Source organism: Indicator indicator, chromosome 31, assembly GCF_027791375.1.
Source record: "Indicator indicator isolate 239-I01 chromosome 31, UM_Iind_1.1, whole genome shotgun sequence".
Classification (NCBI taxonomy): domain Eukaryota; kingdom Metazoa; phylum Chordata; class Aves; order Piciformes; family Indicatoridae; genus Indicator; species Indicator indicator.
Window position 1 is genome coordinate 7,320,278 of NC_072040.1, and position 15,299 is coordinate 7,335,576.

Below are 15,299 nucleotides of genomic sequence, written 5' to 3' on the forward strand. Positions count from 1 at the left end.
GTATGTAAGTTGACTATGTAACAGAGTAGTAGCCTTAGGCTTATGCTTTAGCTCTTGCTTTGCTTTTGCTTGTGCTTAGTACTTTGCTTAGCTGCTTAGGCGATAAATGCTTTTGCCTTTCACAATAAGAGTCTTCTCATCTTGTCTTCACCTGCAAACACCACAACACACACCCTATGAGAACACTACTGCTACAATTATAGTCGATAGTGTGTTGCTCTCTCTCCTTGAAATACTTCTCACTTTTGCAAAAATAACCCTCGAAACTTGTACAGCACAGCTTCTGCCTCCTTTTGGAAGTCATAGCTTAACAATTCATGCCTCTTTCACTGAGATGCTCATTCAGGGAAGAAGAGGTGAGGTGTTCAGCACTTCCCAGGTGGTTCACTGCACCTCACAGAGCCTGGCTGTCTTTTAGCATCCACAAATATGATAAAAATCACAAACTCTGTTCTGTCCCGGCAGGAATCTTGCTGGTGGTGTTCTCATTAAATCAGTAACAGAGATCACAAATTTGTACTATATACAAACACAGTGTGTGTCACTCCATACCAAAGATATATCCTTCATATTTTAGTAAGAAAAAAAACTAGTAGTGGTGGTGTTTTTTCTTGGTTGCAAGGCATTTTGTTTTCTGAGGCTTCCCCGCCTCTTTAATTCCTTTAAAATGTCCATACATGTGTCATGTTTCCAACGAAGTTACAAATGGGCAGTTTGAAGGGAGCAGAAGCAGCACTCAATGCATGAACTGTATCTTCAGTTGAAACCAAAAGATGAAATCTATGGAGATTTTTATTGTCTTTTAGCATAAGCCCAAATATTTTGATTGATACTGGTATTTTTCTTTTGTTTAAACAGCTCTGCAGGGGTTTAAAAAAACGTCTTCTTGAGTTGACAGTTTGCCCTAATTTGAAGCAGCCACATGGGAATATACTGGTTATTTTAAACCTACTTTATCTTCTTTTCCTCCTTAAAAGCAAAACTCTGAAGCTGCTAATTGTATGTAAATTGCATGAATTTAATGGACTAAATTATTTCCCAGGCTGCACATGCTGGCTCCTGTTGACTTCAGTGAGATTAAGATCGTATGCATCCAGAGGTAGCTTTCAGCCCTGCGTATGATGTTCTTCTGGCCAGCTTTGTAGCTGTAGTTAATTAAAAAGTGCTTTCTCAGTGCTGTGCTGCTGGCTTTGTGACTTTCTGCATAATAAGTTCTTTATATTAGCTGAAATGCTGAGCAAACCAATAATGTTAATTTTTAGCAGGGCCAAATACAAAGGGAGAGAAACCAAGATGTCCTAGGCAAGTTCTCTGTTTCTAGTGGTAGCTGAGATACTGCATGCTGTCTAGCTGGCAGCCCTAACACTAAAAGGAGTGGAACTGTCCTTCTTGCAGCTCCATTATTGTAGTTGTGTATGCTGCTAGCCACAGCAAACTGAAATTTTGTTAGTCTTCTACAGAGGTCACTTGTGACAGCAGGTGGCTACAAGGAGCATGAGAGCCTAATGTGCATCCTCTAGGGTAGTGCTGAGGGTTTAGGTTCTAAATACCAAAATACCAAATTTAATAATATCAATAATATAAAAATTGCAGTTGTAGTAGAAAGTAATACAATGGGAATCCAAGGTTTCTGTTGTTCTGTTGCCAGAAGAGCACACCTGGAGTTTTACAGGGGGATAGGAGAATGAATGTGAGCTCAAGATTTGAGTGATTGGTCTTGTCTCACAGGGTGGTGGGGGTTGCAAGGGACCTCTGAGGATCACCCAGTTCCAGCAGCTGGCTAGAGCAAGATCACCTAGAGTAAATCACTCAGGAGCATGGCCAGACAGGTTTTGAATGCCTCCAGGGATGGAGACTCCACAACTTCTCCGAGCAGCCTGTTCCAGTGTTCTGCCACCCTCACAGCAATAATTTTTCCTTCTGTTTACTTGGAACCACCTGTGTTGACATTTGTGTCCATTGCCCCTCCCTTGTCCTGTCACTGGAGACCACTGGGAAGAGTCTGGCTCCATCCCCCTGACACTTGCCCTTTAGCTACTGATCAGCATTGATGAGATCCCTCCTCACTCTCTTCTCCAAGCTAAACAGACTCAGCTCTCTCAGCCTTTCACATGAGGTCCAAGTTAATTTCTCGTTGCAAATTTATTTTTGACAATAGATTAGTTATTATATTCTGGTGTGGTCCCCCTTAATGGTTTGTCTTCAGACAGATAATTAATAATTCTGAGTTTGTAATTTCTCTAATCATTATGGTAGGAATTAGTTTCTGAAACATGCTGAGAGGACTACAGTATGTGTGGGTTGATGGAAACAACAGCAGTGATCCTGATTGTGTGTGTGATTTGTGGATGCTTTCAGGCAGCAGCACACCAAATGGGATCTGATCAAAACTCTGTTTTGGCTAGTCAAGTCCAAGGACAAGGATGCTGTGATATTTATTCATGTTGTTTCATTCTGCTCTTTGCTGCTACACAAACTACTGAAGATTGTTTTAATGGCTCATATTGTGGTTACCACATCATGTAGGAATTGCATTAATATTTCCAGGCCTTTTACTGTCTGCAAATGTGCTGTCAGAATAAGTCCACTTCCTACACAAAATTCAGCCTTTACTCCCTGTTATTTTACCTTAATTTCCTGCAGCTGCAGCTGTGATGTTGAGTTTGGCAGGAAAGTGCAGTGTAGGGAACTCCAGAAACTGCAGATTTCGGTGCTGAAGTGAAAAAGAAGTGCATTTTGGGAAAACATACTGCTTGAGAATTGGGTTCATGGATTCTCTCTGAAGGGTGGTGTTCTGTTTGCCCTCCTACTGAGTACTCTGGTTTTGAGACTAGCTCTCAGTGATGTTTCAGCAAGGGCAAGTTGCCTGCCTTTAATGAGAAGAACATTTCTGACAGCTACTAAAATAGTATTATGTCCAAGAACCTCTAGTGTTCCTGTTGGCATTAACTTCTCAGAGAGGAGCTGTAAAATGATAGTCTTCATGCAAAAATTTTTGAGTTTCCCCATCTTTCATTTACACTTTTGACAGGGCACCCTCTTGTACTTGCTCTGTTCCCCAGCCTAGTGCAGCCTGCTGCATTGCAGTGGGAGTGAAGGTTCAGAACAAGCCATTCATAGCTCAGTTAGGTGGCTTGGCAGTGCAAATTTGAAGGCCACAGCTCTGGTGAGGAGTGACAGTGGATATGCCAGAACTATTTATCAGACCCATTGAGCTTTATGAAGTTTCTGGGCACTGAATCATAGTTACTTCGTTTGCCAGAGATGCTGTGCTGACAGACCATCGAGCAAAATCATTCCTTTTTTTTTTTTGGTCTTTTGATAGATCTTACTCTGGTCTGTTTATCAGATGATGTGTGACCAAATGCTCAGCTACATTTTGAGAATGATAAAAAAAAAATTATTGACTTTGATGTCTGTGCCAAAAATAATTTCAGAAAGGAAAGTGTGTGTTTTAATTTTGCCAGTCAGATTGTAAATCAAGATGTCTATCTGTGGTGTTATGAGGTAGTATGGATTTAAAAGTGGTGACATTAATGAAGGCAGAGTAGACCTTACTGTGGTATTGATACCTCGTATGAAGTCTGCTGTCTTCTGCCTGATTATATCACCCAGTTGGTGGCAAAGACCTCAAATCATGGATGTTTGTGAGCAGACTTTATAAATCTGCCATTTTTCAATGGATGTTGTGTTAATGGTTTGGGATTCACATGGTCCAAGACAGCAGATTTATTTTTTTTAATAAGGAAGAAGTATTAACTGTTGCAAACCTCCAAGCTGATTCTAGAGCCTTGCATGCGGTAATGCCTCTACATCTCTCATGACACTCTTGGCATTCACCACAGTAGAGGGATTTTTCAGACTGATCAAAGGAGGCCCATCAGCACCACAGTTTATTTTTCTCTCTTTTGTCTGATACTTATGATTGTCATCAACTGCTAGAGAGACTCCCAAAATGCTTATGTACTTTACCTCAGGGTCAGGGTTTCTGTGTTCAGGTAAAGCTTCCTTAGTGTCGATGAACGCCGTCACCTTTTGCATTCTATCGGTGATGTTTGAGCTGGTGCTTAGCTTGTGTAGATGATGAATATTTTTAGCTTTCACCTGATACAGTGAAAAAATCAAATTAGGAAAGCATAATAGATGTAACATTCAAAAATCGTTTGCCAGATGAAGAAAGGCCATGAAGTTTGTTATCAGGTGTTGCCCTGTGTGACCAGAATGTTGTTTTCACTCAGACATTGAGGAAGCCACTTGCTGTAGTTAACCAAGGCATACTCAGAGCAGAAAACAGTAATATATCTGCTCCTATGGACATCCATGAGGTTTTTAAAGTGACAGAATAAACCCCAAACAATGGGGAAGGAACCTGTAATTTATACCCCTTGAACGTGCTTATTTGTTCAAATCCATAATAGCAGCTTTCCAAGCTCTGGAATTCTTTGTCCAATTTCCAAACTTAGAGTTTCTCTGTAACAGAATCCTACACTTGACTCACTGAGACTGTCTCTGCAAAAGCATTAATTACAACACAGTCATTAAATAAAGAAAGAGCAACCCTAAGGGAGTCCTAAACTTGGAGATAGTGTTCTGACTTCTCACATTCACTAACATCTGCTTTCCTAATGTAGCAAGGAAGTTTTTGTTTGCTGTTGGCTAATGCTAGAACTGAGATCAAGTACAAAGGCTGTTATGTTCCTGCTTCATATTCCACATACTTTTCTTTTAGTTCTTCCCAATTACATGTGTATTATCTATTTTTACACTGAATTTCAGTATGTGAACATTGGAGGCACTTATTTTACTCTCTACTGAATTAGGAGATTTTCCTAAAAGCTAACATGTTAATACGAGAGAAGAGAACTGAGTGGAAGGGATGTGACTGCTAAGGATGTGTGAAGCTCCAAGCAGCCTTTTCTGTTTGCTCTTAAGGCACTCCCCACTTCCTCTTCTAGTTTTACTGATGGAGAGGGGGTATAATGAGCCTTTCTGTTGCCTTGCTGCCTTGTGGAACAGCAGGTAGCAGTTTGCTGAGGGAGTGCAGAGCTATCAAGCAATCATTTATCTTGCTTGTGCTCAGGGCTTAGCTCCTCCAGAATGAAGTACAAACTGATAGCACTGTGTGAACTCACTCTGCACATGAAAGCTGGTAGGATAAATTTTAGACTTTAAAGGGCTTTGTTAAAAATGCCAGTATTGGGGGCATCCAGTCTGCAGAGAATTTCTTCTGCTGACTCCAACATGATCTTTCCTCTGCTTTGACTTCATCAGGATCTGTCAGAAGACAAAATGAGATCGCATGCATGCAGTAGGTCCAAGTGCAGATTAAGTTTAACATAGTTGCTTTCAGCCTTGTTCAGGTTGATGTTTAGGCACCAAACATGCACCTACATGTTACTCCTTTGAATATAGCTGGCACAGCACCAGGTTCTCCTTGCTGCCAGGAAAGGCAAAAGTTGCTGCTGCCCACAGCAACCCTTAGCTAGAGCAGCATGAGCTTCTGTCCTGGGCAAGAAAAGAGGGGAGGGTAAGATCTCCTATGTTACCTCTTTTTACTTTAAGGAAATGACTTCATATTTATTTCTCTTTTCTTAACATGTTGCAGATGATGTTTTGTCTGTCTAATATGATCCTATATGCAGCATAAAAATGTCAAAAATAATAGCAGGTTTCCTGTCTTAAGAACGGCTTGATGGAGCCTTTGCCACAAAAAGCGCCCTGGAGGTTTCTCCAGTGTAAAAGGAAAGACAGAGGCACCGAAGGCTGTGCCTTCTGAGGTGGAAATGCCAAAGCACAAAGACAAACTTGATACACAGTGATAATAAGACTACTCTGCACCCAGTAATAACCATTCAATTGGTTATTTAAATGTGTAGTAGCCTCCTAATAGCCATTCTGCTTCATCTTCTTCCTGTGCATGTGCAGAACAGTAGCTCTGCAGGCGAAGCAAGCGTGCAGTTGCTCATAAAGCTGTATAAATCATCCCTTCTATAACACTGTGACTGACAGGGCAGTATAATTTTTCTGATGGTTGCTAATGTCAGCTGATGTTGCAGTTGTTCATTGTCCTGTTATTTAAGGTTATAATTGAACAAAATATCTGCCTGTTTTGTGCCTTCAACGAGGAGAGATTTATTCATGGACAAATCATTACTGGAGGGTATTGTGTAATAATGAAATAAAATTTACATCCTGGCTGATGTTAAGTCCACTGTGTATGTTCATGTGTATATCACAGCTACTGTACTCTTGTTGACAATGCTAAGGATTAGCTTTGTAGTTTGCTTTCTTCCTTTCTCTTTTCATAAACACATGCAGTGAGTGGTCAAATGAAGTAGCTCCTCCACCACTGAAAAGAGCAGTGAGGGACTAATGTATTGGCATTGCACTGAAATTGATGGACATTCCAGGTTCAAATTTCAATGCAGTGAGTTCTGTGGATGAATTCACTGAAGCCAGCCATATCAGGAAACTGTGTGTATCAAAAGGGAAAAAAACCCAACAGAAACAAACAAAAATAAAAACAATTGTTAACATTAGTGAGGTTAGCTGAAGGGGACAATTAATACATATCCTTGTAATGGAGTAAATGCAGTCTCACTGTGAGTAAAGGGACAGAACTCTGAGCACACTGGCCCTGCTTTGTCCTCTGGAAAGGCTCTTGCACCTCTTTTAATTCCTGTACCTTGTTTCTTTGACACAGTACAGACATTTTAGTGGAAATAGAAATAGTGGCAGCAATTTTTGGAGCAGAGAACGGTACTTAAGGTTTACAGACCTTCAAAGAAAGTGGATATTTGCATGGGAAATTAAACTACTAGAAACCACATCCAGCTCAGGAAGACCTTGAACAGAAAATTAAGAGCTCAGCAAGCCACAGGAGGAAGAATTCTGTATGCTTGCCTCACTCTGTTCCCTAAACATCTCCTAATAGCCACTGCTGGTGACAGGATGTTGGACTAAATGGATGCTTGATCTGACCTGCTATGGCTTTTCTTATGCTTTATGAAAAGGAAAATAATAGAGGGTCTTGAAATCACCTCTGTACCTCAATTAATTCAACCTCTGTTCTTTATCATAATATGAAAGGGAGTTGAGAAGATGAATAGGTATAGCTGGGTTTGACTGGCTTTTAAGTTATGTATTGAACTTGTGCTTGAGACATGATTTGTGATGTAAATGAAGCATAACCAAATACATAACTGTGACAAATTGGTATCAAATGGTCCTTGTGAAAAGTGATGGGAGTGAAATGTGACCTCTCCTTTTTATCAGTTCATCTAGAAAAGTGTCTAATTATTTCATACTACAAAAGTTTCTGTGAGTCAGCACTACACCATCTTTTGTCTGATTCATGGTGTTCCTCTCACAAAATTGCCTGCTGTGACTTGCAGCCAGTAAAGCTCCTGTTAGGAAGGTTTGCTAGCAGGCCTTGAGTTTGTGGAGTTATGAAGGATTGGAACTAACTTAGTCTTAACTGTTTGCTTATATAGCACATTCTTTTCATTCAAGTTGTTTTTTAACATAGGAAGAATAAAACAAGTGGAGTATTGAAGCCAAAGGTTAAAGAACAGCAAAGTAACTCAAAGTGGTCTGCTTTCTGTCACTCTTTGGTCTGTATTACTCACTTGCAAGTGATCCTGTTCAAATGAATTAGACTGCTAAGGGTGTAAGGTGGTGTTCAGCAAGACCTGGGCTGGTGGTATCCAACCCACAGAGATTAAAGCAACTGTCATCATACAGAACTTTGGTAGGCAGCCTTTTAAGAGTGGGTTTTATGACAGCCTGCACTTGCACAGCCAGCAGCTTCAGTCTCACTCATCCCACTCAGCTCATTCACATCCAGTCTCCTTTTGGAAAGAACAGTTACCCACCTTACAGTAATTGCTGCTCTCAGAGGATGCTCTGTTGACAGGAAGCCCACTCAAAGCCCACTCAAAGTGTTCATTTAACCTGTGTGCATGCTGCCTTGGAGTCTGCAGGCGGTCTGTTTGGGCTGCATATGTGGCTCTCCTCTATCTCCACTTTTTAGAGCAGAATGAACGAACTGGCCTGAACAATTGCCTCGTAGTGTGATTAATTGAACTCGTTATCACCAGGAGTGGTTTTGGTTTGTGGGACACTCTGATGTAGTCAGACTGTCTCAAAAAAGCCAAAGGTGCTGCAAGGTTAATTGCCTTTCCCTTGTTTTTTGTCTGCTTCATAAATAGGCTATATGCCTTGCTTCATGACAAAAAAAGGGAGCTGTGCAAGAGCTGCTTGGGCATTGTGGGGTTTATTCAGACTGTTAATGAGAGGGTTCCTTAGCTCCCTGACCCATCACCACAGCTGTCCTTTCAGCAGATCTGAGCTTCCACATGGCTGAATGACTGTAGGACTGTGCCACACCACTGCTGTTAGAGCTGAAAGCCAACACTAAGGGTTATTGACTGGTAAAATATGCAGGAAGTTTCAAATAGCTGTATAAACTATTTAAGCATAATCTGTATATTAATTGAATTCTAGCCTAAGAATTAATTTGAGAGAGGGAGAGGGTTTATTCAGAGGTCTGTCTTTATGTAGAATAGCTTGTGACTCCTTCCCAACTTATCTACAAGGAATATGAAAATTCTGAGTGATTTATAGTATGAAACTGATTGCTAAGAGATCCTTTAAAACATCTGGAGATTTTTCTCCTGAGACTGGTTTTATCTATATATAAATATATATATATACACACATACCTTGGTTTGAGATTCAAAGTACTTCAACGATACTTATTCAGAGTTCAGATCTTAAATTCGTGCTCTTGGAAAACTGAGAGAGACTCAGTTTGTTTCAGGGACTTGGTGCACACTTCAATATCCTTTTAAGAACACACTCTTGCTGAGAATGGTCTTGAGCATGTGGCATATCTAGTCTGAAGACTGTTCTTTCTAGGTAGAAGTACTGTATTTTAACCTGTAGCAGAAGAATCTCTAATCATAGCAGTACATGTTGTTTGCCCACTCATAAATCTAGACATAGTTTGGTAGGAGAACATAATCCTGTAAGTGAAGACCTGGTTTCCTGCTCTAAGTCAGAGTACCCTTAAAGTGTCAACTGTCACAGAAATCACCTTGCAGAATCCAAATACAGAGTGTTAAATTAACGTGTTAAATACAGAGAAACTGGGTATTGGCAGAAGTTTAATCTGCCATGATAATTCAAATTTCTGTGGCAGATAATTGAAGTGAAGGATGCAACGGTTCTGAGAATCAAAACTCATGTTCATAGCATCTGTTTGCTTGGGCTTTCTTTGGAGTTGTCTTTCCTCCCACCATTTCCAAGTTTCCTTCAAAAGCTGGGGAGAAGCTAACACAGTAGTGACTGCGCTGAGCCTGAAAAAGTTCTTAGGCAAGAGACTCTTGGACTCTTTTTCTGAGGGTTGAAGCTCTTCAATCACTGGAGGAGGGATCTCTGTGTAGGTGAGGCACTATCTAGCTGTTTTGAGAGGTGAAAACACATGCATGCTTGCAGTCAGACTCTCCCTTTTCAGGCTTAAGTTACAAAACCAGTTGTAGATGTTCTTCCAGAGTTTGAGTGTGCTGGGGTAAGGATTTGAAAACTGCACAGTTCCTAAAGACATCCTGCCTTGAGCAAGTAGCAGCATTTGATGAGGCCATCATTCACTGTCACAGCTGATGCCCGTTGATGGCAGTGGCCCTGTGAGGTGCTGAAGACATGAACTCATCCCACAGCCTCTTTCATGACTGTCCTGACACCCAGGACAGGGAAGCTCTCTGCTCCCTCCCTTCTCAGCTCCCGATGGCTATGGTGTGCATCCTGGAGGTCTTCCTATGAGACCTGCCCAGCAGTGGTGGGTCAGGCAGGGCATGGTTAGAAAGCATGCTGTCCATGGTGAGATCAGTACCAACTGCCCAAAATAGGCTGATCACGAGGGAGTTTTCTTTTCCTTCTCCTGAGCCAGCTGTGGTAAGAGAGTGTGGAGTATCTGCTGACCAGGCATGATGCTGAAGAGAGCCTAGGGAGGGCTGCCATGGTTTGCTCAGCTTCCTATGAGGAGGTTAATGGCTGCTGCCCCACGAGCACTAGGCTCCCACGGGGTCCCTGCCAAGGGACAGGGGCCAGGATGCTCCCAGGCCACCCTGACTGCCACCATAGTGTCAGTGAGTTCCAGGGTTGCCACTGTGTTCCCCGGCTGCACTACCAGGGCCTCTCCACTGCCCCTGGTCTCTGCCTGCTGCTGCCTGCCCTTAAGCAGTGTCCCTGTCCTGAGGCAGCAGCTGTTAGCAGGCTGCCTGGAGAACCTGGCATGGCGGCCACAGCGGGCAGAGCCTCTGCCCCTGGCCCAGATCCTCCTGCCTTTTTCCCCAAACCCTGTTGTGGTCTGTGTTTTAATACCTCAAACTCTTGCTTTGGAGCAGTCTCATTCTTGGCAAAAATAGACCAGCTGCCCAGGGATGAGAAATGTGCTGAACCTTGGTAGCATCTGTAAGGAACTACTAGCACTAAACCACTGGTTTTTCTCCTGGTCTCTTTTATGGCAATACATATTTATATTTACTTGGAAAAAAGTGTGATTTGTAGGCATTCTGGTGACAGTACTTCCTGTTTCTAACAAGCAAGCTGAAATGACTGTAAAATCAGGCGTTTGACTTCATAGTAGAAACTGAGGTTTACCATTGAGTAACTAAGCTTTTGCTAGGTGAAGCCAAAATTGTGTCAATATGGTATTATTGTTTTGAAGTATTACAATGCTTCATGACATTTGTGCAGTACAGGGTTCTTGGGGTTTTTTCCAATAGTTGTGTTTTAGAACAAATGAAAAAAAACAAAACACAAACCGTGTTTCTATTTTCCTTTGACATTGACAATGTAAGTTTCAGTTGTCAACCATTTATTATAGGGGGATGTGGAATAAAAGCAAAGCAAAGCATTATTGCTTGTTACAAGGCAAAACTAACAGCCTTGCTTTGGGTTTGGTTCTTCTTGAATGTAGCTTTAGGCATAGTTCTCTTCCTACTCCACCATTCCCATTTATCTGTCAATGTCCTGTTGGTGGCTCCTCTGCACTGTGATTTGGGACACTCAGGTGCTGGCACACAGAAGTTCCCTAGGGATCAGACTTGTGTGCCCCAGAGAAGGCAGTGCTCCCAGCTTTCAGTTGGCATCCTCTGGTTCCTCAATTGTTTTCCCCTTTGCTCCCAACAGCAGGGAATTTTCTGGGCCCTTCAAATGGAGGAGTATCTTTCATTTGGTGACAAATTCAGTAATTGATTTAATTAATTTGAACCTGACTGCCACTTGTTAAACTGATAATCAATTAACCAATCATCTGTTAATGGTTGTAAGCATGAATCAGTGGTGACCAAAGTGTTTCTCTCTTAAATCTGAATTTCATTCTAATATCTCAGAGCTTCTAAAATCAGTTGTGAATAAGGCTTTTTTTTCTTTTAAAAAATAAAGACCCAATATTAGAATTCTCTATTTTCATTCAGATTACTAAAATGTCAATATGAAGCTGTGTTTAGAATGTTAACCTTTTTACTGTGTTATGTATGCCCTGTAAAACTTAAGTCTCAGGGCATGATAGAAGGTTTATGAAGGATAAATCCTACTCATCTTATTCATTTATGTAGCTGAAATCTTCACACACCTCCAGGTTTTTATATCAGAATATTTACTTTGTTGCAAGTTGGCTTGGTGTACACATTTGAAAGTCGTGTTGTAGGAATGTTTTTTCTTTAATTGTATATGCATTTGTGTTTGTAAGAGAGAATGTGAAAGTGGTATGTGCTTTATTTGTTGTTGCAGTCAGTAATTCCAAAGCATTTTGTAAAACAAAACTCCCACATTTACATTATGATTTTTATGGTTTTTTTTTCATGGAACTAGGGTTTTTTTACAGGTTTACAAAACAAAGCAATTAAAAATGTTCAAAATGTGTTCCCATTGCTGTATACTTTATAACATAAAAGTGTTGGATGAGTACAGCGAGCAAGCAAACCACTGATCTATGATGCCTTGTCTATGGCTCTCTAAGTACTTAATTCAATTAGATCATTACCCATTTATGCAATCTTTTCTTAACATTTTAAACTCTGATCTGAGGACTGGGAATAGTTGTTTTTTTAATTGTATTAATGGTGGAGAGTCAACCTTTTGATTAATCATGTCGTTTCAAGCGTGAGTCATTTGGAGCACATGATGATTTTTAAATTCCACGTGTTTCTTTTCTATGGAAGTTGTTTAGAGTGGCCTGGAAGCAGATGCTATATTAAGATACTAATATGTTAAAGTCCATCTCACCCTGTATCTCCTGTTTCAATCTGTACACATTCATGACTGCTAACTGCCCAGTTTTGTTTCCAGCTTCAGCCTGCAGTATATATGTTTGCAAAGCCCTGAGCAGGTTTTTGTGCCATTAGCAGGACCATGTAAATTACCAAAAAGGAGTTGGTTTAGAAAACAAGAAGCAAATTGAGGGCCAAATTCTGCTCCCATTTAATCCACTGAAGGGTGAAATATTTTACTAGATAGGCTGCTGGCTAAAAGATTGTTTAGAAGAAGGGCTGAGTAGTAGCGTAGGTGGCAAATTCCAGCACTGACAAAGAAACGATACACAAACGTATAAGCTGTAAAAATATTAGAGGTAACAGCAACACATCTAGAGTTTTCAGATGTAACTTTCAGGTGGGTAATTTAATCCTTTATTGAGCAGCATTTTTAAATATATTGACACGCAATGAATGGGCAAAGTGAGTGAGCACTTGAGCAAAATGAAGAGAGGATCTTTGTTTCCAGAGTCAGCATTTCCAGTATAATCTCTGCTGCCAACAGTGAATACATCAGAAGTATTTGTGCAAGAGGATGTTTATGGATGTGACATAAGCTGCTCTGCATCCTTGAAACCTGAGGACTAAATTCTCTCTCAGTGCAATGTGCATCTCTGTTGATTTCAGCAGTAGACAATACTGCATCTATGAGCGTGGTGTCATAATCTAAATAGCTCCACAGACATATGACAGACATGAAAAAAGCAGACTTTGTCCCTAAAAGTCCTTCATGGTACTTAACCTTTTGTGTACGCATTGACACTAAGGTGTCAGCCCAGAGTATTTCCCTTAACTTAGTAATAGTTTATCTGTTTACATTAATAAGTGTGAACTAATGGAGGAGTGTGTGTGCACGTTTTGGAGAAATGTACTAGTGCAGGTAATCCAAACCATTTTCCTTCTATTTTGAAAAACACCGTGCAGGTATGAATTGTGTTTGAACTGGACAGAGATGATGATGTGGCATGTGACTGAAAATGTATATTTTTTGATAGATGATTCAGCCGCAGAGAGTTTTAATGGCAATGAAACCGTGGGACACAGTTCCAATGCTTCAGGGGGAACACACTGCAGGGAGATGGCAGAAACCAACAGTAATGGCAAAACAAATCTGGAGCAGGATGAGCAGCCTCTGAACCTGAGTGACAGTCCCCTCTCTGCTCAGCTGACTTCAGAATACAGACTAGATGATCACAGCAGTAATGGAAAGAACAAATACAAGACTCTTCTAATTTCTGATCTCAAGATGGAACGGGAGGCAAGAGAAAATGGAAGCAAGGTAAGATGCTTCCACATGCTCCAGATATGAAGTGTATAGTTTAGAAAAGGAAAAGATTTATGAGGCCAAACCAAAAGTTATTCCCAGCTAAGCACTTAATGCAATGTGTGTAATGTTTGTCATGTCGTTACTCGAATGCTGTGCATAGATTTGTGTGCTCTGTTACACATATATGATGCATACCTACATGAAGTGCTTGTGGATGTGCATAGGTGAATACATACAGGCATATATATTGGGCTGACACACTGACCACAACCAGTGCAGTTCTCCATCAGGCATGAATTTTATCAGTCCATTTATTGAGAGTTGCCTATGTTAAGCATTTAAAATATGTATATAAATATGTACATAATGTGATGCTATATATATTTACTGAGATACGTATATCTATGTATATTTATAGATGACCATCTCATTACATATCTGTAGAATGAGTTCATATGAATGCCAAGTGTGTATGCCCAAGCAAATTACTACATGTGAATTATCAATCTTTGAAAGGAACTGATTTGGTTCCTTCCTGAGTGTTTGTGTTATGCAGGCGCCTAACCTGAATTAAACCTGACAAGTTTGCTTTAAGAAGCTGTAATCCCCTGAGGGCTTTGCTCTGTAGTTTCCGTTATGCAGGTAAGGAGAAGCAAAGGTGGTTATGTTGCAAAGACAGGTCCTATAGAGTAGGTAGGGAGTTCTCTAGGAAGGTGTTTGACATGAGGATGTACTGTAGGGAGGGTGAAGAAATTGCCTGTATCATAACTGATCCATCGATATCATTGGTGACAAGTTCCTGGGCTTTGGCTGATATCTCCCATCTGGATTACACTTTTACAGCAGCAGTAATAGGATGTTAGTACTGGATCCAAATACCATTAATGCTAGTCACCAACTTTCAGTAGCCCACTGCAGAATAACCTGACAACACACACTTTGGATGGCCACATTTTTTTTTGCAGGAATTTCAGGCAGGTGTGATATGGAAGATTACTTCTGGATATATCCAGAAAGGGATGGATTGTACAAGACTTATGGCTGGAGAACAACATTTGTTTTTTATGCTCAGATTTTAACTTCTATCTTCATTGACTGTGGAGTAAAAATTAAAACTTGAAAAAAGCAAAACAAACAACCACCCCACTTTTCAACTCAAGTGCCTGGTTTTTGGTGGGTAGAAGAAAGGGAGTCCAATTGGGAGATTGTTAGTCTTGGCCATTCCACTTTAGCAAATCATGTATTCCAAGACCTTCTCCATAATATCTTCATTAAAACCTTTGTATTTGCATGGAATATTTTTGCTTCCACAAATGTTCCTTTTACTGAAAATGCTCTGAATAGCTCTGGTCTCATGTGTGCATTCACTCCAGCCCTGCATTTTCTTGGTGCTTTGAGTGTTGCTCGCTGAGTCCCAAACCGGCTAATACGAACGGTGTCCTCATTTGCTGCAGGGCACATTGTTCCAGTGAACCTTTTATAAGCCAGTCACCCAAATATTGACAGACACACAGGCTCTTTTGCCCGAGATATATTGCTGCCTCTGCCATTAATCTTGCAAATACACAAATAAACTTGATGAGGAAAGGGAGGAGTCTTAATGTGGAGCTCACTTACAGGAAAGGCAAGAATGTAGCCTCATGTTACAGTTCCAAATTTAATCAATTCCAACTCATATGAACAACAACAAAAAAATTAATGTATCCAACAGTGTT

The 15,299-nt window shown here is 40.7% G+C and overlaps 1 protein-coding gene across 7 annotated transcripts in view; it reads left to right on the plus strand.

Annotated features, from left to right (window-relative positions):
- NOL4 (nucleolar protein 4) overlaps positions 1 to 15,299 on the plus strand; it is a 155,993-nt gene that overhangs the window by 83,497 nt on the left and 57,197 nt on the right. For all 7 annotated transcript variants that reach the window (XM_054394682.1, XM_054394684.1, XM_054394685.1 and 4 more), the window contains one exon: positions 13,313 to 13,596. In XM_054394682.1, the coding sequence (XP_054250657.1) occupies positions 13,313 to 13,596 (284 nt within the window). The remainder of the gene's footprint in view (positions 1 to 13,312; positions 13,597 to 15,299) is intronic.